This window comes from Panthera onca, chromosome C1 (assembly GCF_046562875.1).
Source record: "Panthera onca isolate mPanOnc1 chromosome C1, mPanOnc1 haplotype 2, whole genome shotgun sequence".
Lineage (NCBI taxonomy): Eukaryota > Metazoa > Chordata > Mammalia > Carnivora > Felidae > Panthera > Panthera onca.
Window position 1 is genome coordinate 220,784,337 of NC_138346.1, and position 26,564 is coordinate 220,810,900.

At 55.4% G+C, this 26,564-nt stretch overlaps 1 protein-coding gene across 8 annotated transcripts; it reads left to right on the forward strand.

Moving 5' to 3' along the window:
- Window positions 1-80: 80 nt before the first annotated feature.
- On the forward strand, window positions 81-24,619 carry SLC35E2B (solute carrier family 35 member E2B). 8 transcript variants are annotated; one of them, XM_060625669.3, is made up of 10 exons: window positions 81-1,866; window positions 3,840-3,956; window positions 13,151-13,588; window positions 13,824-13,959; window positions 14,407-14,534; window positions 16,828-16,948; window positions 18,808-18,861; window positions 19,367-19,439; window positions 22,028-22,173; window positions 24,267-24,619. In XM_060625669.3, the coding sequence occupies exons 3-10, from the start codon at window positions 13,267-13,269 to the stop codon at window positions 24,502-24,504; spliced, it is 1,218 nt and encodes a 405-aa protein (XP_060481652.1). In that variant the 5' UTR covers window positions 81-1,866; window positions 3,840-3,956; window positions 13,151-13,266; the 3' UTR covers window positions 24,505-24,619. The 8 variants fall into 8 exon arrangements, with proteins under 8 accessions (XP_060481652.1, XP_060481655.1, XP_060481651.1 ...); XM_060625672.3 differs by having other exon boundaries at window positions 81-1,217; window positions 3,831-3,956; XM_060625668.3 differs by having other exon boundaries at window positions 81-1,217.
- Window positions 24,620-26,564: the final 1,945 nt, after the last annotated feature.

Below are 26,564 nucleotides of genomic sequence, written 5' to 3' on the forward strand. Positions count from 1 at the left end.
GGGCCGCGATCCTAGGGTCCGGACCAGAACAAAGAGGTGGGGGGGGGGGGGGGGAGGAGGAGGAAGAGGAGGAGGAGGAGGAGGAGGAGGAGGAGGAGGGCACCGAGGCACACTCACCCCTCCACACTTGGGCCGCGGTGGTACGCTCCGACCAGAACAATGGCGGGGGGGAAACGACGACGCCTAACATACCCCGCTCCCAAGGCCGCGGTGGTACAGTCCAGACTAAGGCAGTGGGCGGGGAGCGCTGACGCCCAACATAACCGCCCCCTCCCCCCAACCTGAGCCGCAGTCCTACGGTCCGAACCGGAACAATGGGCGGGGAACGCTGACGCTCGATACACCTCCCCCAACCTGGGCCGCGGTGGTACGGTCCGGACTAGGACAGTGGGCGGGAGATGCCGTCCCCAGTCACACCCCCTCCCGCCTGGGCCCCCCTCCGCCCGGGCCGCGATGGTAGGGTCCGGACTAAAACAATGGTCGAAGGTCCCCGTCGCCAAGCAGCGCGACTGCGTTTCCAGTTTCGACTCGGCGGCCGGGAAGCCCTGGGGCCCGGGACCTCGAGGAGCGCGGGTCGCGCCGCCACAGGGGCCGCTGTCGGCTCTGGGAGCGTCGCTTCCGGCGCGTCGCTTCCGGCCGGTTGCGGGCACCTCCGTCTGAGGCGCGGCCCGCCCCCGGCCCGGCGGCCGCGTAGAGCGGGGCGGAGGGACAATGGCCGCCCCACGGTGAGGCGCTGCCCGCCCGGCCTCCGCTCCACACGGGACGGAAGGCTCTGCGCGGGCCTTCCTTCCGCGATGCGGCCTCTCCTACACCCCAGCCTCACGCCGAGCCCTCGGGCCGTGGGAGCCCACCCTTCGCGGCCACCAGGCCCCGTGCCGGGCGCGCCCCGGCCAGCAGCAGGCGGCCCCGGTCGTTTCCCCGGAGGCCGCCCTCTCCGACGCGCGGTCCGCGGCCCACTTTAAACGCCGCGCGCCCTTAAGGCCCCGATGTGAGGCGGGGTCGCCCGGTGTCGAGAAGGCGCCGCGCCCCCCACCCGCCCTGCCCGGAGACCTCGCCCCCTCGGCGCTCCCCGAAGTCGGGCGGCCCACGTAGTGGGGTGGGCGCCCTGTCCACGGCTGCGAGCGGCCCGCGCGGTCGCCGATGCTCGGCGCTCTCCCACCCCCGGCTGTGCACGGAGACCCCGCGCTGGCTGTCTTCCCGCGGCCCCGCTGCGACCGGTGGGTGGAGAGACCGCGGCGTGGGGGAAGGGGCCCCCTGGTCCCGCAGCGCGGCGTCCCGTTATGCGCCCCGGAATAGGGGCCGTTTTCCCGCCGGAGAGCAGAGGCTCGGGCGCGCTCGCGCCTGGAAGGCTCCCCCGGCCCTCTAGCTTCCGGGCTCACGTCGGGGGCGGGGGGCGTCCTCGATGCCTCGGGGCTTTGTCTAGGGGTGGGTGGCCAGTTTATGCGGAAAACGCTGAATAAAACAAACGGTAAAGGTTGCCTCCGATGGTCGCCTGTTGCTGTCGGGACCCGAGCCCGCCCCTCTGGCCTGTTCCCAGTCCCTCTCCTCCGAGAGGCCCCGGCCCACCCCGGGGCCTTCGCGCTCGCCGTGCCGCTCACGTCCGCGCTCCGAGAGACCCCTCGCCTTTGGGCCGGTAGCACCGGCCCTTGTTCTCCACCTCGCCGGGCCCGCCCTTTCCCACGAGCCTGCGGCTCCCGGAGTCGCCCTCCCACTCCTAAATCCCGCCTCGCACACGCGAAGGCGCGGGACGCACCCGCGGCCGCGCGTCCTCTCTGCGGGGGCCGATGGGGGGGGAGCGTGTCACGGTTCCCGGGCTTCTCGAGTTTTATGCCCCCGGGGACGGACACGGCCCCGGAGCGAACCCAGGTAAAAGACGCCTCGTCTGTCCCGGTGCCTAAAGGCGCGGTCGCCCACGTATTTTATTGCACTTGATGTTTCTTCTGCCTAGGATTTTAGAAAACTGTCAAGGATAAAGGCTGGCCTCCTGCCAAGTGCTGGTTTTATCGGACTGTTAGTTTGTTAATTGGGGTGGGAAGTTCAGGCTCAGGGTTTCCTTCCCTCCAGTCATCGGTTGACATCTTTCCCTCGTTTCGCTGGGCCTTGTCCAGGTGACTCCCGTGCTGTACTCCTGCTTGGGCCTTTGACCCCGTGCTCACCGAGGCTGTGAAAGGGGGAGAAGAAAAAGAAAAAACACAAAAAACCTGTCTAGAGATGGATTCTTTGTTTGGTGGCTTTTTAAAAGTCTTTTTTTTAATGGAGTACAATGTATTTTACCAAAAGTATTTGAACTTGCAAGTAACATTTTAAAGCAGAATGAAACCGTGTTAAATAGTATGAAAAGGAAAATAGAAAGGTTTTTAGATTAAAGAAATCCACTGTGAGCATAAATTAGAAAATGAAGAGAAACCAAACAAAACCCAAAATATTGATGAATGTGGAACTCCGCCTGAGTTGACCACAGTTGGTAACCTGGCATTTTGACAGAGAGAGAGACTGAGCACGAACGAGGGAGGGGCAGAGAGCGAGGGAGACACAGAATCCAAAGCAGGCTCCAGGCTCTGAGCCGTCAGCACTGAGCCCAACTCGGGGCTCAAAGTCAGACCTTGAGATCGTGACCTGAGCCGAAGTTGGACGCTCAACCGACTGAGCCCCCCAGGCGCCCCGATATATTCCTTGTTGGATTGGACACTTGGATAGCGTCCTGTGTCTCGGTCTTAAAAACAAAGTTATTTTAAAACCACGTCTATCCTCTATGTACAGAGGGCCAACAAGACCTTTGTTCCATTGTTTCTTCAGGATAGATTCCCAGAGATGGAATTTTTGAATTATACTGTGTAAAAACTGGCAGACTTTCAGTACATTTTATCTAAAATGCCCTGTTGACAATTTGAACCAATCTAGATTTCCTTACCAAGTGTTTGAGAACATCTTGAGCTGTTTGTTCTAAAACAGGAATTCTTCACCTCAGGCTTTAGAATTTAGGAGTCTGCAAAATTGTATGGGGAAATATTGACATCTTTATTTTTATTAGCCCCCAGCTGAACTTTTCTTCAGTGGTGAAAGTACCACGGTGGCATTAGCAGGTGACACTAAACAGCACCCGTGGCTTGGTCTCCATTTTGGAGCGTAGGCACCTTCCCAGCTGATCCTGGGCCCCTCGCTGCAAAATCGAGCAGAGTCCAGCCCCCTATTTAGGACGTGTTACCTAGTGCCAGACTCCTACAAAGTAAAGCTACCACAGATTTGTTTCTTGTGGGGTGTCCCCACATTTCAGTAGACCTAGTTTCCTTTTTATTTTATTTTATTTTATTTTATTTTTTTACTTTTTTTTTTTTTTGAGAGAGAGCACAAGATGGGGAGGGGCAGAGAGAGAAGGAGACACAGAGTCCGAAGCAGCTCCAGGCTCCGAGCCGTCAGCACAGAGCCCGACGTGGGGCTCAAACCCACAAACCGTGTGAGATCATGACCTGAGCCGAAGTCGGACGCTCAACCAACTGAGCCACCCAGGCACCCCGACCTAGTTTCCTTTTAGTCATGCCGTGTGAACATTCTGAGGACATTCTGGGCAAGAGAGAAGTTAAGAGCTGGTCTAAAGGCAGTTCATTAGCCACCGACTCCATGCTGGGCTGAAAAGGTTATGGTTGCGTTCTTGTTTGTACCCTAATCAGAGAGAGAGCATTGAGACCTTTCTCACCAGTGACCTGGGGACAGCCAGTGCTCCACAGCCACCTGGTCCAGCCTGCCCCACCCTGCTTCCAGGGCGACTGGAAATCCACTCTTGGCCCTTAAAGTCAATTCCTTGTCGTCACATCAGGGTTGCTGACCTTTAGTTTTTGCAGGACAAGAACTGCTTGTCTCTGAAAGCTCCTCGAGTCGCGTGGTTTAAGAAAGAAGAACAGGCCGTGGAAACACGAACTGGAGTCCCTGAAGGCATCTGTGACCCCACCAGGACTTGGGTAAGTGGGACCTTCTGAGCCCGGGGCCAGCTAACTTCCGGCTTCCGTGTGTGGTGCCCAGCACAGCTTCTGAGGGTTTTCACTGCCTCCTGGAGTGCGTGTTCTGTTCAAGATTCGAACTGCAGGCTCTTTACTGATGACAGACATTGATGTCATTTGATCCATGTCGAGAAGAGCATGTCGTTGTCCTTTGTGTATTTACCGTGCGTTACTCATTTTTACTGTTGTCTGATGTTGCGCCGTGTGACAATTCTGTGGCTTCTGTATTCATTCTCTTGTGGAGAGACAGTTGGGTTTCTGCCGTGGACATTCCCACGTGTGTCTCGTGGTACCCATGAGCAGGACTTCCTCGAGCTGAAGAGAGATCTGTAGGGTGCAGTTGTTAGTGGGATCATGGTGAAGGTTGCCAAAGGGTGATTTTGATTTTCTCATTCTCCCCTCCCTCTTCCGTGGGCCTGTTGACTGTGTCCTGTGGGGAAGGGCTTTCTCCTCATCCCTGTTTATCACTGTGGATGTTTGGGTGCTGATTCTATTCAGTGGGCTCTAATCCTGTGCTACCATTATTTACTTTCTCTCTCTCGCTGCCCCTGGATTTCTCCAGAGGGCGTTCTCTTGTGCTTCCTTCTGTGTCCTTTGGACGCGTCCCCATCATTGTTTGAGCGCTTCCTTTTCTGGCCCAGCTAATGCCCCAGCCCTGGAATCGGCCATTTCTCCGAGGAGGCTGGTTCATTTCAGTGGAGAATGAGATTTAGAAACAAACACTGGGCCAGGGTGCTTGCTGCCACTCGGCTGTCACTGCCTCGGGGCCCTCAGCGGCCAGATTGCGCAACAGAGGCAGAGATGTGTCTGTTGTGGACACGCACGGTGACTGGGCCTCTGTCTGTCCGGACCCTTGAGTGCCGCTGCCTGATTCCTCCGCTCCTCTCAACGCCACTGTCCGTTTCACCCTTCCTGCTCCCTGTGTCTGTGCCGGGTCTGAAGACACCCGAGATCTCGCTCCCGTTAGCTGCAATATACTGCCTTATTGCTCAACCCAGAATTCCTGACCCACGACTCAAGAAAAAATCCTACCTTTTAGAGTTCAGTGTTTGCTTAGGATTCTTTTGGTCTTGAATCTGAGCACGTATATTTTAAATACCATGTTCAGAAGGTACTTGGGTGGGTTCTTTATCTCCTCTCTTCAGTGTGACTGTGTTATTTATTTGATTTGTGGTTTGGCTCATATATTTTTGTTTGCATCTCACTTTATTTTTCATATTTATTTTGAAAGCGAGAGAGTATGCGTGCCTGTGTGTGTGAGCGGGGGAGGGGCAGAGAGAGAGAGAGAGAGAGAGAGAGAGAGAGAATCCCAAGCAGGTTCCACACTGTCAGCCCAGAGCCCGATGCGGGGCTCAAACTCACAAGCCCTGAGATTGTGACCTGAGCCAAAGTCCAGAGTAGGATGCTTAACTGATTTGGCCACCGAGGTGCCCCCGTATCACACTTTAGAAATTTTATTGATTGTGATGAGGGAGCATAAGGCAAGCTGAGGGCAAATCACAAGCTAGTATGCCCCCCCTCCTCCGGCACCAGGTGGGATACGTGTGACATTCCTCAGGCACTGCCGACCACCCAAGGACAAAGGAGAGGACAGAAAACCAATGGTAGCTGATAGAGATCACAGTCCTGCAGGACCGGAGTCTCCATCAGTTTACAAATATCTTAGTAAATTACAAGAAAAAAGCAATCTTGCCAATAGCCTAATCTCCAGAAACCTGTAGGCTCAGTTCCCTGGAGCCCCAACATCACTCTCCCCTCCGCGGTGATGTGGGAACAGAGGCGAGAAGGAAGTGGCAGGTGACGTTAAATTTCCTTAAATGTCCTTATGACCCGCAGTCATTGACAGATACTTGTGGCAAATACAGAGCAGGACATTTCTCCAGAAACCCCTACTGTCCTAATGTTAATGTTTCACTAGAGAGAAAACAGCCCTAGCTTGACGATAGCAAGGTGTCTGGCATCCCGGGAGTCTTCTTTAGTACGTGAAAATCCCTCTAGAAACTTCCTCTCATCTTTCCCTCCCCCAACTCCACAGTATGTAGCCAGTCAGTCCGTACGACCCCAGTGCAGTGCTTTCTGCCCATGGGTCCTGTCCCTGAGCTTTAATAAAATCACCTTTTTGCACCAAAGATGTCTTAAGAATTCTTTCTTGGCCGTCAGCTCTGAACCCCTATCACCGCAAAACCCCATCAATTTGACTTTTTTTAATTTAATCGTATTTTTTTTTAATTTTTTTTTTTAACATTTATTTATTTTTGAGACAGAGAGAGAGAGAGCGTGAACAGGGGAGGATCAGAGAAAGAGGGAGACACAGAATCTGAAATAGGCTCCAGGCTCTGAGCTGTCAGCACAGAGCCCGACACGGGGCTCGAACCCACGGACCGTGAGATCATGACCTGAGCCGAAGTCCGACGCTTAACTGACTGAGCCACCCAGGCGCCCCACTTTTTTTTTTTTTAAATGTTTATTCATTTTTTAAGAGAGAGAGCACGCCTGAGCCGGGGAGGGGTGGAGAGAGAAGTAGACACAGAATCCGACACAGGCTCCAGGCACCGAGTTGTCAGCACAGAGCCCGACGCGGGGCTCGAACTCATGAACTGTGAGATCATGACCTGAGCCGAAGTCGGACGCTTAACCGACTGAGCCCCCCAGGTGCCCCTGACTATTTTTGGTTTTTAAGCATTTAAGCGTTCATATAGTTCCAGAAGTCACAACTATCTAAACAGGTACATTGAGAACTTGTCCTCTGTTGTCCCCTCTTCGTGCCCCCTCCTGGCCCACCACCAGTCTCCTTTGTCTTGGGCTTACCCTCCCGCGTTTCTAGTTGCTCGGTGTAATTTTAATATTGTTGTCTTGTGCGTGATCTGTACTCAGCCTGGGTGCGTCAGAACCTTCCCTCTGTGGCGTTCTGTGGCTCACCACTGTGTGTCTCCATGTGGGTTTCTTATTTATTCTTTTTAAGGTATATTCTGACTCCAGAACTCAGATTTTCTGTTACTTCTCAAAGTTTTGTCTTCTTTATATCTATTTTTTTTTAAGTAATATCTACACCCAATGTGGAGCTTGAACTCACAACCCCAAGATCAAGAGTTGCACGCTCCCCATTAGGGGCACCTGGGTGGCTCAGTCAGTGAAGCGTCGGACTTCGGCTCAGGTCATGATCTCGCGGTCCGTGAGTTTGAGCCCTGCATCGGGCTCTGTGCTGATGGCTCGAAGCCTGGAGCTGCTTCGGACTCTGTGTCTCCCTCGCTCTCTGCCCCTCCCCCGCTCATGCTCTGTCTCTCTCATTCTTATAAAAAATAAATAAACATGAAAAATGAAAAAAAAAAAAAGTTGCAGGCTCCCCCAACTGAGCTAGTAGGCACCCCTTCTTCATCTCTTTTTTTCTCTGCTGGAAATTTCTTCTTATTTTTTCCATGCTTGGGTTAATGTCTCTTTAAGATTTTAATTTCATGTCTCTGCTGCATTCCAGATAATTTCCTCAGATATTTTTTTCAAATAACTTTTTATTCAGCTCTAATCATTTCTGTTTAACCCATCGCTCGAGTTTTTTATTTCAAATTTTTCAACTTTTTGTTTTAAGAAACTTGTAGACTTGCAGAAGAAAAAACTTTACCTGTGTACCCATCTCCCAGCCCCTCCCGCTGACGTCTTACATGAGCTTAGTTCGATTTAGTGAGTAGTCCAGGAGTATCGTCCCAGATCTTAACCTGGGGACAAGACCACTGTCTAATCTGCAGACTGTATTCAACTTCAGCCAATATGCCACGGGTGTCCCTTTTCTGGTGGGTGGTCCTGTCTGGGGACAATCCCACCTTGCATTCAGTGACCGCGTGTCCCGACCCCCGGTCTTTGCCGGTGGTCTTGACCTTTGTGATGTGCATGCTTTTGGGTGTGTCTGACGTATGCTCGCGACTACATTGCGGTTGTGTGTCTGTGGGCACCAACACCACGGCAATACCACACTCTTCTTAATGGATCGGGGCAAACGTGGACTCTCTCATCTCTAGTGATTTCAGCTTCGGCAGCTCACTTCCGGTGCCAGTGTCTCAGGGTGACTAGTCTGTGACTAGTCTGCACCTGCCGGGGAGCAGTGTGGACGCAAGCGCGCCCTTGCTTCAGCTCCGCAGGCGGGTGACTCCTCTCTGGACATTCCGTCTACCTCACCCCCCCCCCCCACCCCCTGTGGCGTCTGCCTGACCCTCCTGTCCTTCTGAGAGCTTTAGGACCTGGGGCCCTGGGCTCCACCTGTCCCTCCCTGCAGTGGTCAGGCTGCCGCCCCTCCCCCACTGGCCACCCCCTCTCAGCGGTGATCTTTGATCTTTGATCTTTGATCTGCATCCATTGATCTCAACCTGCCAAGGTCTTCAGGCCTGAATTGAGGAAGCTTTTCTTGGGAGCAGATCTGTGGGTGTAGCTGGGAGCAGCCCCCGGCTCCTTTTGGGGGGGTCCTGCCCTGAGCTGGAGCTTCCTAGGAGCTTCTGGTGAGATTTCGCTCCTGCTGCTCTGTTCTGGATTTCCAAGGGCCCTTTCCTGCTTGTATCTCCTTGCGGCTGGGCACTTCTCTCCGGTGCCCCGCTTCTGGGACTGACCTTCCTCCCGCTCTGCCCTCCTTCCAGCCCCTTCCTCGCGTTTCCTGTCTTGCTCATGTCCCAGCAGGCGGCTCAGCTGCAGGCTCTGTTCAGACCTCTCCCTGGGGCCTCGATTCCTTACTTGAGGTCTCTCCTTTGCCTGCTGAGTTCTCCAGAGAAGGTTCCTCTGGTGGTTTGCCTGGCCACTCTGTGGTCCTCGGCCCCTGCTTCCCCCGCCTATTTCAGCCCCCACCCCAGGCCCCCGGAGGAGTTGAGTTCTTCACTCTCCTGACCAAGCCCCTTGGCACCCTTGCCTTCTTCTGTCCCCCACCTCCGCGGGTTTCCGCCCCACCAAACGGAAGCAAGCAAGGCTGGGAATCCCCGTGTGATTAGCGAGTGTTGATGTGAAGGACAGAGGCAGAGCCAGCGTCTGTTCTGCCCTGGACGGCCCCAGACCTGGTGTTCATATTTGGACTTGGTGTGGGAGCCTTGCACACTTGGAGGGCCCCTGCCCCTCTATCCCCCCGGCCGGACGTGAGGTCAGGGGTCTGCCCGTCCCTGTGCCCAGTTGTCACGTTGGTTTGTCACCGGACTGGGTGGACTGTCTTTGGAGATGTTGATGGTCCTAAAAAGACCATGCACTGGAAGGTGAGTGTTTTGTGGTGGCCTGGGCCTCTGCCCCTGGCTGCCCGTGCCTTGTTCTGGACATGGGGGATGGGATCACTGGTGTGTTGGCCGCTGGTCTGCGGGACGGGGCCTGAGTTCCCTGCTCGCCACTCTTTTACACTCTTTGTTTGTAAGAATATGTAAGAATGTGGATGGTCTCGGGGGGGACAGCCTTGTGGGTAAGCGTGTCATAGATTGCCTTCCACCGCTGGGTTTTGTCGTTTCGGGGCTCCGGCAGCTGGAAGGTTTCCCCGTTGGCTGTGGTGGCGGAGGCCCGCACCCCGCTGCTGTGCGCCTCGGCCCCGCTGTGTGCTCTCACTTGTTTCTGCTTCAGGAGACATTTAGGTTGTGTTTTGCTTTTGTTCTGCTAGTGACAGAACTGCGGCATTAACCCCGCCCTCAGGCGATGTGTTTGAGGCGCCTGAAGGGCTCACAGCACCCCCCTTCCCCCCAGGACCACCACCTCTGCTCCTGCAGCCGACCCCAGCCACGGCCTCGTGGGTTGTCCCTTCTTTCGTTGCTTCCTGTCACTCGCAAAGACTCTAGAAAGGACACATCCACACCGGTTAGGTCTGCAACCTGTTTGCGTCTGTGCCGTGGGTGTTTTCAGCCTGGGACAGTCAGTGACAACTGTGGGTGCCTGGGTGGGAGCGCGGTGGCTCTCTGTTTGGCCGCGGTTGAGAATCAGCCAAGGAGCTAGAAACCGTGCTGGTGCTTGGGCCGCACCCATGAATCCCTGTGCTCACTGGTGTGCGCGGAGCTGGGCCCGCCGAGGCCAGCTTGTTTGAGCTCTGGGCGTGTGCGTGTGCAGCCAGCATTGAGGGCCTCCCCTGGCCTGCCGGCCGGAAGGGTGCTTCCCCGTGCGACCCTACGGGAGCGGAGCGGCAGGACACAGGAGCAGCAAGGGCGAGTGAAGTGGCCGGGTGCAGGTTGGTGCTGTGTCTTTGGACGCCATAGGCACCCATGACCAAGGTGTCACTCCCGGGCGCAGGTCCAACAGAAACACACGGAAAGACGCGCGCAGAATGTTCACGGGGGCACAGTGTGAATGTTTGTTAGCAGAGGGTTGTGTCCAGGCGTGATTCAGGCATGAGGAATGGAGCCGTGTCCTCCTTCATTTAAAATCTACTTTCTTGTTAAAGGTCTATATACGAAGAGAATATGTGTGTCATTCAAATGGTTGTTTCTGGTTTCTTAGGTCTCTGACGATGACTGGGGGCAGGGATGGCCCCGGCTTCTCAGTGGGAGCGAGACTGGACTTTATTAAGGAGGAGAGTGAGGGTGGCACCACAGCTCCTCCTAGGATGTTGGGAGATCCTCAGAGGGAAGCCCGGGCGGGGGTGGGGGTGGGGGATGGATGCTGTGAGGGGTCCTCTCCCCGCCAGCCTGTTCTTCGCTGGGACTGTGGGTCCCGTGGGTGCCTCTGGATCGGTAGCCCCTTGCCCTGCAAACTGGGTCGACCTTGGAATCTCAGCAGCGGCTTCAGGGCCCCTGTGCCAAATGCTGCCCCCAGATCACAGAGGCGGCGAGGGGCAGGGAGACAGGGCGGGCAGCCAGGCCCCGGGCAGAAGGGTTCCTCACTCCCTCTGTAAGGAGCCAGGGTCTGGGGCCTGGAGGCCTTTGGGGTTGCGGTGTTCCCTCTGCTCTCAGAGACCCTGTGCCACAGCAGTGGGCTTGTCCCTGCATTTCACCTGCACCTGCAGCCAGACCCTGGTTCCAGGCGGGCGGGGGTAGAGCACGGACTCCCCACGTCGCCCCTGGCCCGGCCAGTCTAGCTGCACGGAACCCACGGACACGTCGTCACCCTGAACAAAACAGCGGGACCGGGCTGGGGAAGAGCAAGCAGAACACGAGTGTTGCAGTCAGCGTCCAGAGCCCTTGAGCTCGTCCTCGGGTGGGGGCGGTGGGGGCCCACGGAAGGGCCGGCACCCCTCATCATGACCTGCGCTGCACTCTGGGGAGGCTGTCCTGGTGCAGCGGGGGTTGGGGTGCGTGCGGGCAGACTGGCCAAGACGAGGGCGCTCGCTGGGGCTCGTGGACAGGGGGAGGGACGCCAGGGGCTGAGGCAGGGCAGGGGGAGGATGGCCGCGTCTCTGGTGCTGCCTCTGCCTGGGGGCAGGACAGGAACCAGCTTTGGGCTGTGGGGAAGTCAGAATCTGAAGTGCTAGGAGCCTTTGGGCCCTTGCCTGCAGAGGCGCAGGGCCGGTGGGGCAGGTGGGGCAGTGGGCAGCCTGAGCCCCGAGGGATGTCCTGCTGGAGGGGCCGGGGCCGGAGAGGGGGGTGCGGCCCCCGCTGACGGTGTGGCCACCTCAGCGCCCGGCCGCCCCCTGCTCCACACGCCTGGATGTTAGGGATGAAATACGACGGACATCCTTTTAGATGTGTGACTGAGTTCCCCCAAACAGAGGAAACCCCAGGCGTCAGAAACTGAGGGAACAGGAAATCCGAGTGGCCAGCCCATCGGAGGCCGCCTGGGGTCCCGGGTTTGATGTCATTGGGGAAGGAGATGGGACCCTGGCCCTCCTGAGACGGGGCAGGCAGTTGTCACTGGGACTCTGCTTAAAGCAGGGGCTTGGAGAACTGGCCAGGCCGCCACGGGAGAAGCCGGGTGTGACTCAGCCTGTGATCCCTGGAGAGAGGCCGGGGGCTCACCTCAGGAGCCATGCCCACAGGTCTGAGACTGGCAGGTGTGGGTTTCGTATGCCGCAGGGTTCATCTAGAAAGTAGCGTAAAGGGGCGCCTGGGTGGCTCAGGGGTTAGGCACCTGACTTCGGCTCAGGTCATGATCTCACAGTTCATGAGTTCGAGTCCCATGTCGGACTCACTGCTGTCAGCACAGCACCTGTTTCACATCCCGTCTCCCCCTCTCGCTGCCCCTCCCCCCTCTCAAAAATAAACAGTAAAAAAAGATAGAAAGCATAAAATGGGTCCTGGGCCAGTGACACCCCTGGGGCACGTAGCAGCAGCAGACCCCAAGCCCTCAACTCTGGAAGTAACCCCCCCGGCCCAGGGTGTGTGGGGTCCCTGCGTATCAGGATCTGACGGGAGGTGACCGTAAAGTGCAGTCCAGCCCCAAGGCCAGAGTCTGCTGGCACACACAAGACACCAGGGTGACCTCGCTAAGGTCCTGGGTGATGAGCTGTGAGAGGCCGTAAAACAAAAGATACAGGAAGGGATCGAAAGCTTAAGGAAATAACAAGACACCAGGGGCGCCGCGCGGGCTCAGCCAGCGGAGCGTGCAACGCTTGGTTTCAGGTTGTGAGTTTGAGCTCCACGTTGGGCATGGAGTTTACTTAAAAATAAAAATTGTTTTAAGTTGGGACACCTGGGTGGCTCAGTCGGTTAAGCGTCCGACTTTGACTCAGGTCATGATCTTGCGGTTTGTGGGTTCGAGCCCCACGTCGGGCTCTGTGCTGACAGCTCGGAACCTGGAGCTGCTCTGGATTCTGTGTCTCCCTCTCTCTCTGCCCCTCCCCTGCTCATGCTCTGTCTCTCTCTGTCTCTCAATAATAAATAAACGTTAAAAAATTTTTTTTAAAGCTGGATAAAATATTAAAAGCCAGGTGAGGTGTGGGAGAGCGGCAGTGTGCATTACAGCAGCGGGGACCACAGAACGGGCGGGAAGGGGCAGAGCCCTCGGGATGGCTTCGGGGACCTGGTGGCAAAGGCCGGGGCGGGGTCGTCCAGGTCTCCGTGGGGAAGGCCAGGTGCGGGGGCTTTGGTTTTCAGCACCTTGGGGAGGAGGCTTGGGAGCTGTCGGGGCTCCTGTCCTTCCGTGGCAGTTAGACTAGCAAGCAGGTGTGAAAACAAGACCGAAGTTCCATATTTGCATTTTCAGAGTTACTTCAGATCGGTGCCTGAAACTTTTAAGGACATTCAAATGTTCACCATCAGGAACACGTTGTCTTTCCTTAACAGCTTGAGCCTGCGTCCCCTGGCGAGGGGCGAGTGACGGCCACCGCTCCCCGGGTGGTGCAGGCCTTCACCCGGGAGCCAGCCCGACCCATGCTGCCCACGGTCCGGAGGAGACAAGCATGTCAGCCTCAGCGAAACCCTCGGCGCCGGCAGAGCTGGCCCCTGGCCCCGAGGACCAGCCCAAGGGGAAGCCGCTCCTCGGCTGGGGCTCTCTCTTCGGCCCCCGCAGCGAGAAGATTGTTTTCAGCAGGAGCGAGGGCGCCCCCGAGGAGAACGTGCTCACCATCACCATCACGGAGACCACGGTCATCGAGTCGGACCTGGGCGTGTGGAGCTCCCGGGCTCTGCTCTACCTGACGCTGTGGTTCTTCTTCAGCTTCTGCACCCTCTTTCTCAACAAGTACATCCTGTCCCTGCTGGAAGGGGAGCCCAGCATGCTAGGTAAGGCGGGTCCCCCGCCTCCGGGGCTGAGGGCCAGGCCCGCGTGCTCACAGGTCGGTGCTGTCTCCACGCGGGAAGCACACGGAGGAGCCCACAGCCCCTGGGAAGGAGGGCGCCGAGGGTTCGGGATGGGAGCTGTGTCTGCGCCGCAGAACGGCTTGTCCTGTCTGCCTGCACACCAGCAAGGGAAGTAGTTCTCCCCTTAGAACTTGGCCTTCTTCTCTGCCTCCTTCAGGTGCTGTGCAAATGTTGTCAACTACGTTTATTGGATGCATTAAAATATTTGTTCCTTGCTGTTTATATCAACACAAAACCCGGCTTTCTTATCCCCCCAATTTCATCATGATCATGCTGTTTGTGGGTCTAATGAGGTAAGGAATCTGACATTTTGGTTGAGAGTTGAAGTTTTTTATGTGCATAAACTGTCTCTGCCGTCACTAAGTGGGAGACCAGCTGGTGATCACGTGTGTTTCATTGCACGCTTTATATAATCATCAGGGCCGTCTAGATATTAGGACGACAAATGTATTGGTTCTGTGGATCTGGGTGCAATCAGATTCTTTCTGGAACAGCCATGAGTGTAATTTAATAATGGTTTGAGAGACACGCCCCTCCTCTCCCTGGGCCTGCTGCACCTTGCAGGTGGGACCTACTTCCCACAGGGCCTTTCACCTTCACCTTCATGGGAGGCGAGGAGGGCGGGGAGCAGGGGAGGAGGGCGGGGAGCGGGGGAGGAGAACAGCCAGCTCCTCAGAAGGTCTGTTGTGCAGCTACAAATGGACTCCTCAGTCCTAATGACACTTTGGGCTTATTTGCAGGTTTGCGACGGTGGTTTTGGGTCTGGTCAGCCTGAAAAACGTGGCGGTTTCGTTTGCTGAAACAGTGAAGAGCTCTGCTCCCATTTTCACCGTGATTATGTCCCGGATGATCCTTGGGGAGCACACAGGTAAGCCCGCCTGGGTGGGGGCTGGGGCGCTACGCCAGGGTGAACGGTTCCACAGCCCCCCTGGAACGTTCTCCTAGCCCGGTCGTGAGTGCCTCACGCGTTCACTTCAGCAGGTGTTTGTTCACCTTGGCTGACGCACAGAGGCCTCTGGTTGGTGGGGACATGGTAGCTGGGGAAAGAAGTAATGGTCACTTGTCCCAGGAAGACCACCTTCCGTGTCATGCGAGGTGGCCCCTGGTGACACCCTTGCCCAGGTCAGCCACCTCCCGTGTCCTTCCCCGGCTCCTCCGACAGCCTCCCGTTCATCACTGCTTCTCAGCCTCACTTCTCCATCCTCCATAAGGCCCATCAAATCGGATTTATCCACAAATCCCAACCCTCAATGACCGGCAGACTGTTTCTGACTACACATCACACGCACGTGTCCCCGTTTCTCCTGCCAGCCTTTTGAAACGCAGCCTGTCCAGTATCGTTCCGTGAAAATAACCAGAGTGCAGAATAGTGCGCATCTAGGAGCAGTACCGACACGCGTTTAGATGCAGATGCACATCTGCTTCAATTAAGAAAAGGAAAAGATTAGGGGCGCCTGGCGGGCTCAGTCGGTTAAGCGTCCAAAGTCGACTCACGTCATGATCTCACAGTCAGTGAGTTCAAGCCCCTCGTCAGGCTGTGTGCTGACAGCTCAGAGCCTGGAGCCTGCTTCGGATTCTGTGTCTCCCTCTCTCTCTGCCCCTCCCCTGCTTGTGTTCTCTGTCTCTCTCTCTCTCACTCTCTCTCAAAAATAAATAAACTTAAAAAAAAAGTCTTTAAAAAAAAAGAAAGAAAAGGACATGATCCCACAAAAAGGCCGACGGGGGAGGAAGGACAGGGCTGAGCGCCCTCCCAGATGTGCCTCTGGAGCCCCACAGGCGTTTTAGGTGATGTGAGACAATCTGATCGGAGGGTAAACAGCAGCTCCTAGAAGTCATAAGCAACACGAAACAAACGAACTGGGTTTCATATCAAGCCAGTGGCTCAGCCACACTAAAAACTTTATTCCGGCAACTTTAAAATGCCATGATTTGGCCTCTAGCTGTGGTGGCTAAGCCTGTAGCGAGTCAGCTAGTTCCCTTAGCGAGGTCAACGGCAACATCTTGGTGATAGTTAGCAAAAAGAATCAGTTGGGGAGAATGACCGAGGGACCAGGATTTCAGAGCCGAGGGTCACCTGCAGATGGGACCCCGATGTGTGGCGCCCTCCCCACAGAGGCATTTGCTGGTTCTCGAGCACTGGCTGGCACTCCAGGTAGACCAGCCTCGTGGGGCTGCAGGGCCGAGGGCAGGCGGGGCCTGCCAGGAGAGGGGGATCTCCGGCAAAGCCCTGGGCTCTTACCCTGGACCCCGAGCACGCCGATGCCCATGGACGCCTCCCAGCAGCGAAAGCAAGTCCTTCTAAGGGTGAAACGGCACTCACGGCCACTGGCCCTCTAGGATCCACACAGACCGTCTGTCACACAACACACGTTGCCAGGCCGGCCAGAGGACAAGACCACGTGCAGAGCCGAGAGGGCGCTGGCAGCTCCCTAGGGACCTGAGTCCGGACAGCATTGTCCTGTGCCGGGAGGTGGCCTTGGTCTCCAAAGGTCAGCGTGGACCTCTTAACACGGAAGACTTTTTCCCTCGTCTATTTTGAATTTCAGAGTAAACTAAATAGTATCTGAAATCAAAGTACCAGGAGGCCCTCCACCCTTCCCAAAGTGGCTGTGCCTTTCCATCATGCTCCACGGGCTTTTTTACCATTGGGTCAAGTTTCCTGGATTTCAGAATGCAGCAGAGGAGTAACCTCCACTTCGAGTGTAGAACGCAGACCATGTAGGGGCCTCCCTGCAGCAGGGCCCCCCGCCCCCAGCTCCCCGTTTTGACAGACTGCTCCAAAGACCATTCATCCACCCTCGTCATCCTCGGTGCTGGCCAGGGAGGGGCTTTGGGGCCCAGGGCCCCAGCCTCATGCGTCCTGCCCGCCCCCTTCCCCACCCCCACACCACCCCCTTCCGCCCCCCCCCGGCCCCAGGCCCAGCAGTCGTGCCTCGAGGAAGGGCTCGTACGGTGCCTGGCTTGGGAGAGGGTGATGGCTTGGGGCAGGCGTGCACTTTGATCCTCTGTGTTTCTCCAGTGAAAGATTCAGTAGCTACATGTTTTCAAATTAAAGTGAAAGAGGCTTTCACGAGGGGCATAAAAATGGCCTCGGCACCCAGAAGCGATGTTGCAGCGGGCATTCTGGTGGCCGCAGCCCTTGTGTGTTTTGCCCTTTCCAGGGCTGCTGGTCAACCTCTCGCTCATCCCCGTCATGGGAGGCCTGGCACTGTGCACGGCAACGGAGATAAGCTTCAACGTCTTGGGGTTTTCGGCCGCGCTGTCCACCAACATCATGGACTGGTGAGTCGGGAAGAGCATGGGGACACGTGGTGTGATGGGGATGATGGACGTTGAAATCCAGATTGACTGAGAATTATGTCCCGTAATTCAAAGCCGGGCCCAACTGATGCCGCCTTTTCCTAAATACCAAAGTACCTCGTATCCCAGTAAGGTAACCTTTTCTTAAAAAAACAGCCAGAATTTGACAACACATGGTCTTGGTATTAAGAACACGCATCTGAGGGACACGGTTAGCTAACGGAGGCCAAATGCACAGAGCTAGCGGGCCCGGGGACCGTTACAAGAGTAACGCCCCTTGTGAGTAACGTTACAAGGGTAACGCCCCTTGTGAGTAACGTTACAAGAGTAACGCCCCTTGTGAGTAAACACATAGGTGTTCAGCTAAGCCAAGTGGAAGAGGCCGTCCTACAGCGGGAACAAAGGGGCAGTTTCTGGCCTGGTGGCTGTCTGTGCCCCGAGGGCCGTGAGAGGCCGTGCCCACAGGGGCAGCCCGTGTCGGGTGCCCGAGGAAGGGCACCACATGGGAGGTTCCTTGTCCTGAAGCAGGAAGGGGCCGGCTGTTGTGTTCTGGATTGCTCCTTGGATAGCGTACAGCTGCCACCCTGCATCCAGGCTGTGCTGTCCGAGTCCATACTTAGGCACCGGCTAGGCCTGCTCTTTGAGGATTGCCAGTTGCTTCTAGGGTCTGTCCTGTCTCTGGGAAAGAGAGGAAGCGACCACACGGACGTCCAGGAGTTTATCATTGCTTTACTGTTAAAGTCGGACAGCCTCACCCTGAGGTTTTCCATTCCGCCGCCAAGTAAACATTTAAAAGTCACCTTTAATTTCATTTCTGACACACAGATGTATTTCCTTCTGGCTTTTTCTGCCTGCATTTATAGTTCCTAGAAATCGAATAAAGGCTCATCATGCATCCTGTCCGTATTTCTCCTCCAGTGGAAAGGCCCAGTAGCTGCTTGTTTTTGCATTAAAGTAGGAGCGGCTTTCATGAGGGGTATGCTCTGCTCCCTCTGCGTGGCCCTGTGGGCATCATGTGCTGCCACCAGGGGCTCTCAGAAGCCTGGACCCTGCGACCGCCTCCTCGTATGGCGTACAGATGCCTGCGAGTTAACGAGTCTGTTTAGATGCGCATGGAGCGTCTCTTCACACGAGGCTCCATTTAGGTTTTTGACCATCACGAAGGCTAAATTCCCATCAGAGAGACGAGCCCATGACGTGGATCAGGGCTCTCGATCCTCACTGCCAGCGTTGCCCAAAACGATTGTTTTGGAGCAAGAGCTTCGCCTTCTGGAGCCCAGAGAGCAGTCACCAGTGGGCGTGCCAAGCCCTTTGGTTTCTGGGGAAGCTGGGCACAGTTTCATCTTCTCATTGGCCACGTGTGGGTTTTCCCTGTGGTTTGTCCCATTCTGGAGTTTTGTCCATATTTTTTCCACCGGAGTCTTCATGTGCTCAGACTGTTTTGTTCACTCGCTCTCACACGTGGAGTCCCCAGGTGCCCGGCCCATGGCAGTTACTGATTTATGGGAACTCTTGGTTCAAGGTGGGGTTTTGTGCAGCACTGAGAGCAGGGACTTTGGGATCCTTTGACACCTGAGAGCTAGGTAACGTCAGGTACATTGCTCAACCTGAGTGCCTCAGTTTACCTTTCTGTAAAGGGGCCAGGCCTGGTGACCCCGTCACAGTGAAGTGACATCCAGGAGCCCCCCAAGCATGGGCCCGGCTCACAGCGGACATGCAGGGCCATCCCCGAGGGGCCGCCATCGTTGTCCCTGCTTAGGAAGGACGCAAACACTTGGTCCAGTCGAGGTCTGTGCTAACTTCTCGTATCGCCAGGTAACCTCTTCTTTTCTTTATTCTAGTTTGCAAAATGTCTTTTCAAAAAAGCTCCTCAGCGGGGACAAATACAGGTTCTCGTAAGTATCGTTAGCACGTGAAACTCCCCATTTCATAGGCCCGAGAGGACTCCCTGCCCTTTTGAAGTTTCAGAATCCCCCGTAGACCCGACACCTTTCCCCCTTCGGCTTAAGTGGCTTTTAAAAGTACTCTGTGGACGGGGCGCCTGGCTGGCTCAGTCAGAAGAGCCTGTGATTCTTGAGATCTCGGGGTCGTGGGTTTGAGACCCACGCTGGGTGGAGAGATTACTAAAGAAATAAATAAACTTAAAAAAACAAGTAAGTAAAAGTGCTTTGTGGAAACTTGGAAGAAAAACCCCACCTGTTTTCAGCTGCCCTGCCAAGGCACCCCAACGGCCGGCTCGTTCGCGGCTGCCCTGCAGGGTGCGCCAGGCGCGCGGCCGGCAGGCACACGGGCCCTCCCTGGCGCCCGGGTTCTCTAGAGCATTCTCGCTGTGAACTGTCTGGTTGAAAGCCGGCCTCCGCCGTGCGGAGAGAGCGTCAGGCATGTGTGTTGCCCCCACAGGGCCGCGGAGCTCCAGTTCTACACCAGCGCGGCGGCCGTGGCCATGCTGATCCCCGCCTGGATCTTCTTCATGGTGAGTGTCAGGGCGCCGCTCGGCACCCAGGCTGCCGTTGCCACCAGCCATCCGGGGGTGGAGGGGTCTCACTTTCCGGTCCCGTGGGTAGCTCCTTGGCGTGGTGGCTTCGTGGCATCGTTCACGAAGGGTCAGCAGGGTGCACTTGAGGAGGAGGGAGACCGGTGGGAGCCGAACCTGGTGCCCCAGGAGGCCAAGCCATAGCTGAGGGAGTTTCCTGAAAATCTTTGTGTCAGGGTGTTTCGGCTTGCTCGTTTTGGTATTATTATTTCAAAGTCACGCGTGCCCGCCTAGAGCAATCAGCAGGGCAGGAGTACATGAACAAGAGAGGAGGTCTGTCCGGTGAGCCCTCCTGGACCCCCTCCTACAAAGCCCCTTTCCAGACGGGTCTGCGTAGCTAGGAACGTACTCAGGTACATGTATGTCATGTGATCCCACCAGTCTTATAAAAGCATATGTATCTGTCCGAGCAGACCTTTTTTTTTAAACACAAATGGAACTGGGCTATTCTGTCCTATTCTTGTGCTCCAGAGCCCAGCTATGCCCTGACCTGTCACTGCCCCCTCGACAGACACCTGACTGCTTGGTGCATTTCACACGGAACTGGAAGTTTCTTGTGTCTTTACCAGATAAAGGTGCTTTTCTTGGGAGGCACCTGGGTCAGTCAGTTAAGCGTCCGACTCTTGATCTTGGCTCAGGTCATGATCCGAGTCATGAGTTCGAGCCCCAGGTCGGGCTCTGTGCTGACAGCTCGGGGCCTGCTTGGGATTCTGTCTCTCCTTCTCACTGCCCTTCCCTGCTTATTCTCTCTCTCTCTCTCTCTCTCTCAAATAAGTAAATAAACATTAAGAAATTTTAAAAACAAATAAATAAACTAAATTACCTTTTTTTAAAAAAGGTGGTTTTCTGGGATCCACTTTTGGAATTGGAATGATTGAAAGAATGTGCGTATCTAAAAATATGTGTACTGTGGTAAAATCTATGTAAACGTAAAATTTATGATTCTAACCGCTTTAAACTATATGTCAAGTATGTTCAGGCTGTCAGGCAAGCATCCTCACCATCCATTTGCAGACTTTAATTATCTCAGACTGAATCTCTGTCTCTGTTAAACACTAACTCCCCATTTCCCCCATAGGGGAAGTGAGACTCTACCTCTCCTCCTAGGGTGTCCAGCTGGACGATTCACGGGGACAAGCCCACAGCCCGAGTAACATAAGCTTTATGTGACATGGGAGCCTCATAAAGAAGCCAGGACAGGAGCGCTCACGCGCCAGGCTGAGCAGGGAGAGGTGACTGCGGGAAAGTAGGCTGCGTGTGGGGTGGAGGCAGGCGAGGGCGACCTTAACGAGGTCCGCCGGGCTCGGGTCCCTGGCGATGCGCGCGTTCCTTTCCCCCTGCTGCGTGGGCGTCCTCCACGTGGGGCCTTTGTCCCTGCTTCTCAGGGAGAGAAAGGGACGCCAGAGCCCTTCTTGCTCCTGTGTTTTGAGGGTCTTCAGCTCAAAATAACCCTGATGCCGAAGTGGCATATTTGTGAACTCCTTCACCCCTCCCCCAGCCCCTGGCACCTACCCTGTGCTTTCTGTCCCAATGGATCTGACGACTCTAAGTCCCTCATGTAAGTGGAATCCTATGGGATTTGTCCTTTGGGGACGGGCTTATTTCACTGAGCATGATGACCTCGAGGTCCATCCACTCTGTAGCAGGTGCTGGCATTTCCTCCTTTTTGGGGCTGGGTGATATTCTGCTGTGTTTTGGGACCACGTTTTGTTCATCCACCTGTCTGTTAACGGACACCTGGGTTCCTCCCACATTCTGGCTCTTGTGGACAGTCCTGCTGTGAATGTGAACATGCACACACCAGTTCAAGACCCTGCCTTCGGTTCTTTGGGGCGTGTACCCAGAGGCGGGATTGCTGGTTCTCCTAGTAGTTCTCCGTTTAACTTTTTGAGGAGCAGTCAGACGGTTTTCCACAATGGCTGCACCATTTTACATACCCACCAGCCGTGCTCAGGGCTTCAGCTGCCCCACATCCTCGTCAGCACTTGTCATTTTTATTTATTTTTTCATTTTTTAAAATTCTGTTTATTTTTGAGCGAGAGACAGAGTGTGAGAGGGGGAAGGGCAGAGAGAGAGGGGGGACACAGAATCCGAAGCAGGCCCCAGACTCTTGAGCTGTCAGCACAGAGCCCAACGTGGGGCTCGAACTCAGGAATCGTGAGATCATGACCTGAGCAGAAATCGGACACTTAACCGACTGAGCCAGCCAGGCGCCCCTGATTTTTTGTTTTTGGTGGTAGACATCCTGATGGGTATGGGGTGGTCTCATCGTGCTATTGATTTGTGTTTCCCTGATGATCGGTGATGTCCAGTGCTTTCTCCTGTGCTTATTGGCCACGTGTACACGCATGTTGAAAATGTTGGTCAGCACTGTTTGGTTGTCACCCTAGAAGGCTATTTTCAGAGCACTCCTCAGCATCGGTTCGTTTACCCAGATTACTGGGCACGTGTGACCCCGCGCTCTCCTGACGGTGATCAGTAGAAGGAAGACAGGCGCCCGCAGAGCATCATTTCTGTTCTGCGCATAGGACTTGCCGGTGACTGGGAGAAGTGGGAAGAGCTTCAGTTACAGTCAGGATGTCGTGTTGCTGCTGCTGATGGACGGCGTCCTGTTCCACCTGCAGAGTGTCACGGCCTATGCCCTCATGGGCAAAATCTCCCCCGTCACTTTCAGGTAAGCACGGTGACTTCCCAGGAGACCAGGTGTGTCCAGGTCACTTACAGAGGAGAAGAATTTAAATCCAGGTGTTTTTACGGAAGGTATTTATGATTGTAAACTGCTAGTGTGAGGACTGTGGCCACATGGCGTGATTCCCAGGCTGTTTTTTCTTGGTGCTACTTGAAACACAGCAAAGTTCACGAAATCCCTACCAGGAATCGACACGTTAGCACAGGAAGTGTTTGCAGTGGTTCAAGTATTTTTCCGTGGGGAACAGCATGTCCGTGGACTCGCCTGTGAAGCTGGAACGTTCGCTTCTGGGCTGTCCGGTGGGGGAGCCGTGTGCCTCAGTGGTTCACCTGAAGTGTGGTGAGTGCAACAAGAGACGGGATTCTTCATTTTATCTCATTTTAAGCGATTTAAAATTGTTTCAATGTTGATTCATATTTTGAGGGAGAGAGACAGTACACGAGTGGGGAGGGGCAGAGAGAGACAGAGATGGAATCCAAAGTAGGCTCCAGGCACCGAGCTGTCAGCACAGAACCCGACCTGGGGCTTGAACCCACGAACTGTGAGATCGTGACCTGAGCTGAAGTCGGATGCTTAACCGACTGAGCCCCCCCCAGGTGCCCCTTAAACGAGTTAAATTTGAGGAGCCACACATGGCCGTTGGCTCCCATGTTGGAGGCACACCTCCGGAAACTGAGAGGTGAGCCAGAGGCCTCACCGCCTTCTCTTCATTTTTGTAACTGGAAAAGTTCAATGAAAGCGCCATTTCCAGACTGGACGTTTTCAATAACAAGCAGAAAAGCGTGAGCTAACGCCTCCGGTGGCCTAGAAGTCTATTCTTTGCCCACACCGTGTCGTGTAAGTTAGCGGGCCTTACTTTCTCTAACTTCTGAACTGGCCGAGAAGTGGCCTGATGGAACCACGCTGCGTGGAAGGCTTGTCGAGCCGTGCCAGCCGTGTTTCTGTCTCCCCACGGCCTCTCTGGCTGGCTCTCGCTCCTCCTGCCCACGTCGGTCTGGCCCAGGTCAGCACAGCAGCCGTGCCCCGCACTGGTCACATTCTGCAGCTCGGAGGTCCAAGGGCAGCACCGCCACACGTGGGCACAGGTGGCACCAGCGCGGTGCCCTGGCCTGCGACCCGTGCAGCCCTCACGTTTCCTGGTCTTGAATGGGGAGGGTCTGCAAGAATGTTGAGAATGGCCGTGATTTTTAAGTTCTTCTGAAGCGCATGGTGGTCACTGTCTCTGTCACGTGCCCTGGTTTCTGTTTGGAGCCAGGAATTATTTCCGGATATTCCTGAAACCTTGTTTTTCAGTGATCCTTAGTGATGGTTCACAAAAGGCAAAAAGCAGAAAACCAATTCTTTAAAAAAATTTTTTTATGTTTATTCATTCTTGAAAGAGAGAGACAAAGCACAAGCAGGGGTGGGGCGGAGAGAGAGGGGGACACAGTATCTGAAGCAGGCTCCAGGCTCTGAGCTGTCAGCACAGAGCCCGACGCGGGGCTCGAACTCACAAACAGTGAGATCATGACCTGAGCCGAAGCCGGGCACTCAACCGACTGAGCCACCCAGGCACCCCTAATTCTTTTTAAAGCAAATAGGTTTTTTTGTGTTTTATTCATATCATAAGAGCAATAGTTACTCATTATAGGAAATTTGGAAAAGGCAGGACAGTTCCAGAAATAAAGCAGAAGTCACCATCACCCCAAAACACCAGCACTATTAACTTTCCAGTGTGTTTTGTAACTTCATTTCTACGGGCTCCAAGCCTCGAACGCAGTGCTGTCCTTACCATAGGTGTGCACAAAGTGCTCTTGTTCTTTAGACGGCAAGCTGAACTATTTAGGAGTAAAATGTCATCACGTCTGTAATTTGCTTAAAAATAATTCACTCCAAGAAAAAGGATGAAGCAAATAGAGCGAAATGTTAATTAAGTCTAGAAGATGGGAATAATGGCTGTTCATTATAACATGTCCCTGCTTTTCTGTTTGACATTTTTGCTAATGACCAGAAAGCAGGAGGGAGCCAGCGAGGGAGCCCCGGGTCTGTGCCGGCTGGGCAGCGGGCCGAGCCCGGGCCGTAACCCCCTGTCGTTGCAGTGTCGCCAGCACCGTGAAGCACGCCTTATCCATCTGGCTCAGTATTATAGTGTTTGGCAACAGAGTCACCAGCCTGTCAGCCATCGGCACCGTCCTAGTGACGGCTGGCGTCCTGCTCTACAACAAAGCCAAGCAGCGCCAGCGGGAGGCCATGCAGAGCCTGGCTGTGGCCGCCAGCCCAACGCCAGAGGACGAAGCGGAGCCACTGACCCCCAAGGACCCCAGACCACACCACTGAGCTCTGGAAGCTGCGGCGGGTGGCCAGGGCCCCCAAGCCGCTGCCCACTGCTGCTGTCCCCCTCACCGATGCAGACACCCGGCCTCCTTGGGTCAGTGGGGTGCAGGAGGCCACGGGACGGGCCGCCTTCGCTGCTCCCATTTCAGGTTTTCAGTGAAAACCAACGGGAGCTTGAACGGGGATCCCAAATGTCCGCTTCCTGAGGTGGAGACCGGAGCCAGCTGCTGCTGAGCCACGGCCAGACAATGTGAAATCTGCCTCCTGCTGACCCTGTGCTGAGCACGCGCGAGGGGGCGGGACTTCCAGATGGCCTCTGCACCCCCATCACCAGCTTGCAGGTCTGGTTGCAGTTAGGCCACGCCCTCATTCTCTGTGTGTGACAGCTACTGGGGACCCCTGTGAAGTGACAGCTGGATCCGGGTGCCAGCGTGCGCTGCTCCCCGCTGCTCGGTGCCAGCACAGAGAGCTCGGCTCCCCCTGCTTGCCGTCAAAGGCCCGTGAAGGCACACTCTGCTCCTGGGCCATCTGGGGAGTCTGTCATGCTGAGGGAGGGCCAAGGCGCCCACGGCCTGGGCCGGAGGCCACAGCAGCTGAGTGCACGGGGCTAGTAGAGTGGGAAGGGATCAGACGGGCACAGAAATGAGGGTCCCTGCTCCTGTGGGCAGGATGTTGGGCCCTTGCCTTCCTGCCCCAGAGCTGCCAGCATCCAGAACCACTTAGGGAAAGGTGCCCCGCCCCTTTCAGGGTCTCCACCGCACTAGGCCCTCCACCTCCCGAGAGTCCCAACCCTCACCTGTGGCTGGCGCTTCAGTCAGGGACCCCCGATGTGGTGATGGCTGGTCACAGAGGTAGAGGACAGACATCTGTAGTGTTTAACTCAGGATGGGAACATACTGACCTTCCCTTTTGTTTTCTGGGCCTTTGTGTGTAACAGAGGCAGTTCGGAAGGGTTCCCTGCAGGTGCCCCTGCCATCACTCACCTGGTCGGGAGCCACGCCATATTTTGTCTCAAGCACAAGGGTGTTAAGGTTTTCTCTCATGAATGAATGAGCAGGTGGAGTGCTGGGAAGATCTTTTGGAGTGTTTATGGCTTTTGTCACACTGCATTTAAAATGACTGCGAAGGTGTTAAAGAAGAAAACCCAGGCACGGGTGGCTTCTGGAAAGCACCCTGTATGGCAAGTAACCCGTACTGAACCCACAGCCTGGCTCAGCCTGGCTCTCCCCTCCCAGAGCGATGGACCCACCACGCTGGGTATCTGAGCCCTGTGTCGGGTTGAGGCTCCTGACCTCTTCACCCTATTCCTCATCCCACATCCTGGTGGGGTTTCTGATCGGGGCACGTCCGCTGCCAGCCAGGCTTTAATACCTCTCAGTGGCACCAGGTTCAAGCTCTGGGGTGTGTCATGTGCAGCCCAACACAGAAGATGAGGTTGGCCACACGGCTGAGGCCTGCCTGCTGCAGCTGAGTGAACCAGCTGACAGGAGCGCTTCAGGCACTGGTGGTTCCCTCATCTGATTTCCCCTCCCTGTCGTTCAGGTCCTTGGTTCCCATTACCTTTTCACTGGTTTTCCAGTTGACTGGTCACCTGGAAAATATATTAAAAAAGGCCCTCCTGGAGATCAAATCTCTTGGAAACAAAGAGCAATAATAAGTCTCATTAAGTTCTGCCTACTTGAAAAAGTTTGCCATGATGATGGGTTAAACTGAGGCCTTTAAAACTGTAACCTTTTTATGAAGCTGACTTCCTACGTCCAGAGCACAGGCAGGGGTGTGCTCGCCCACATGCTACGCTCACCTCTGCTGTGAAGACGTTTCTCCTGAGACTTTCCCCAGGTTTCTATCCCTTCCTCTCTCCTTCCTCCACAAAAAACACCGAAGAGTACTTGCTGGAGGCAGCTTGGGCAGCGGGATGTGCTGGGTCTGTGAGGCCCAGTGGGAAAGGACGGCTTCCAGAGGGCCCTGCCTCTGCCCTTAACAATGTGGCTGCTGTGGCCGGCTGTGGCCAGCTGCTGACAAGATGTGAGCAGAGGAGGAGACACGCCTACGGTCATCCTGTT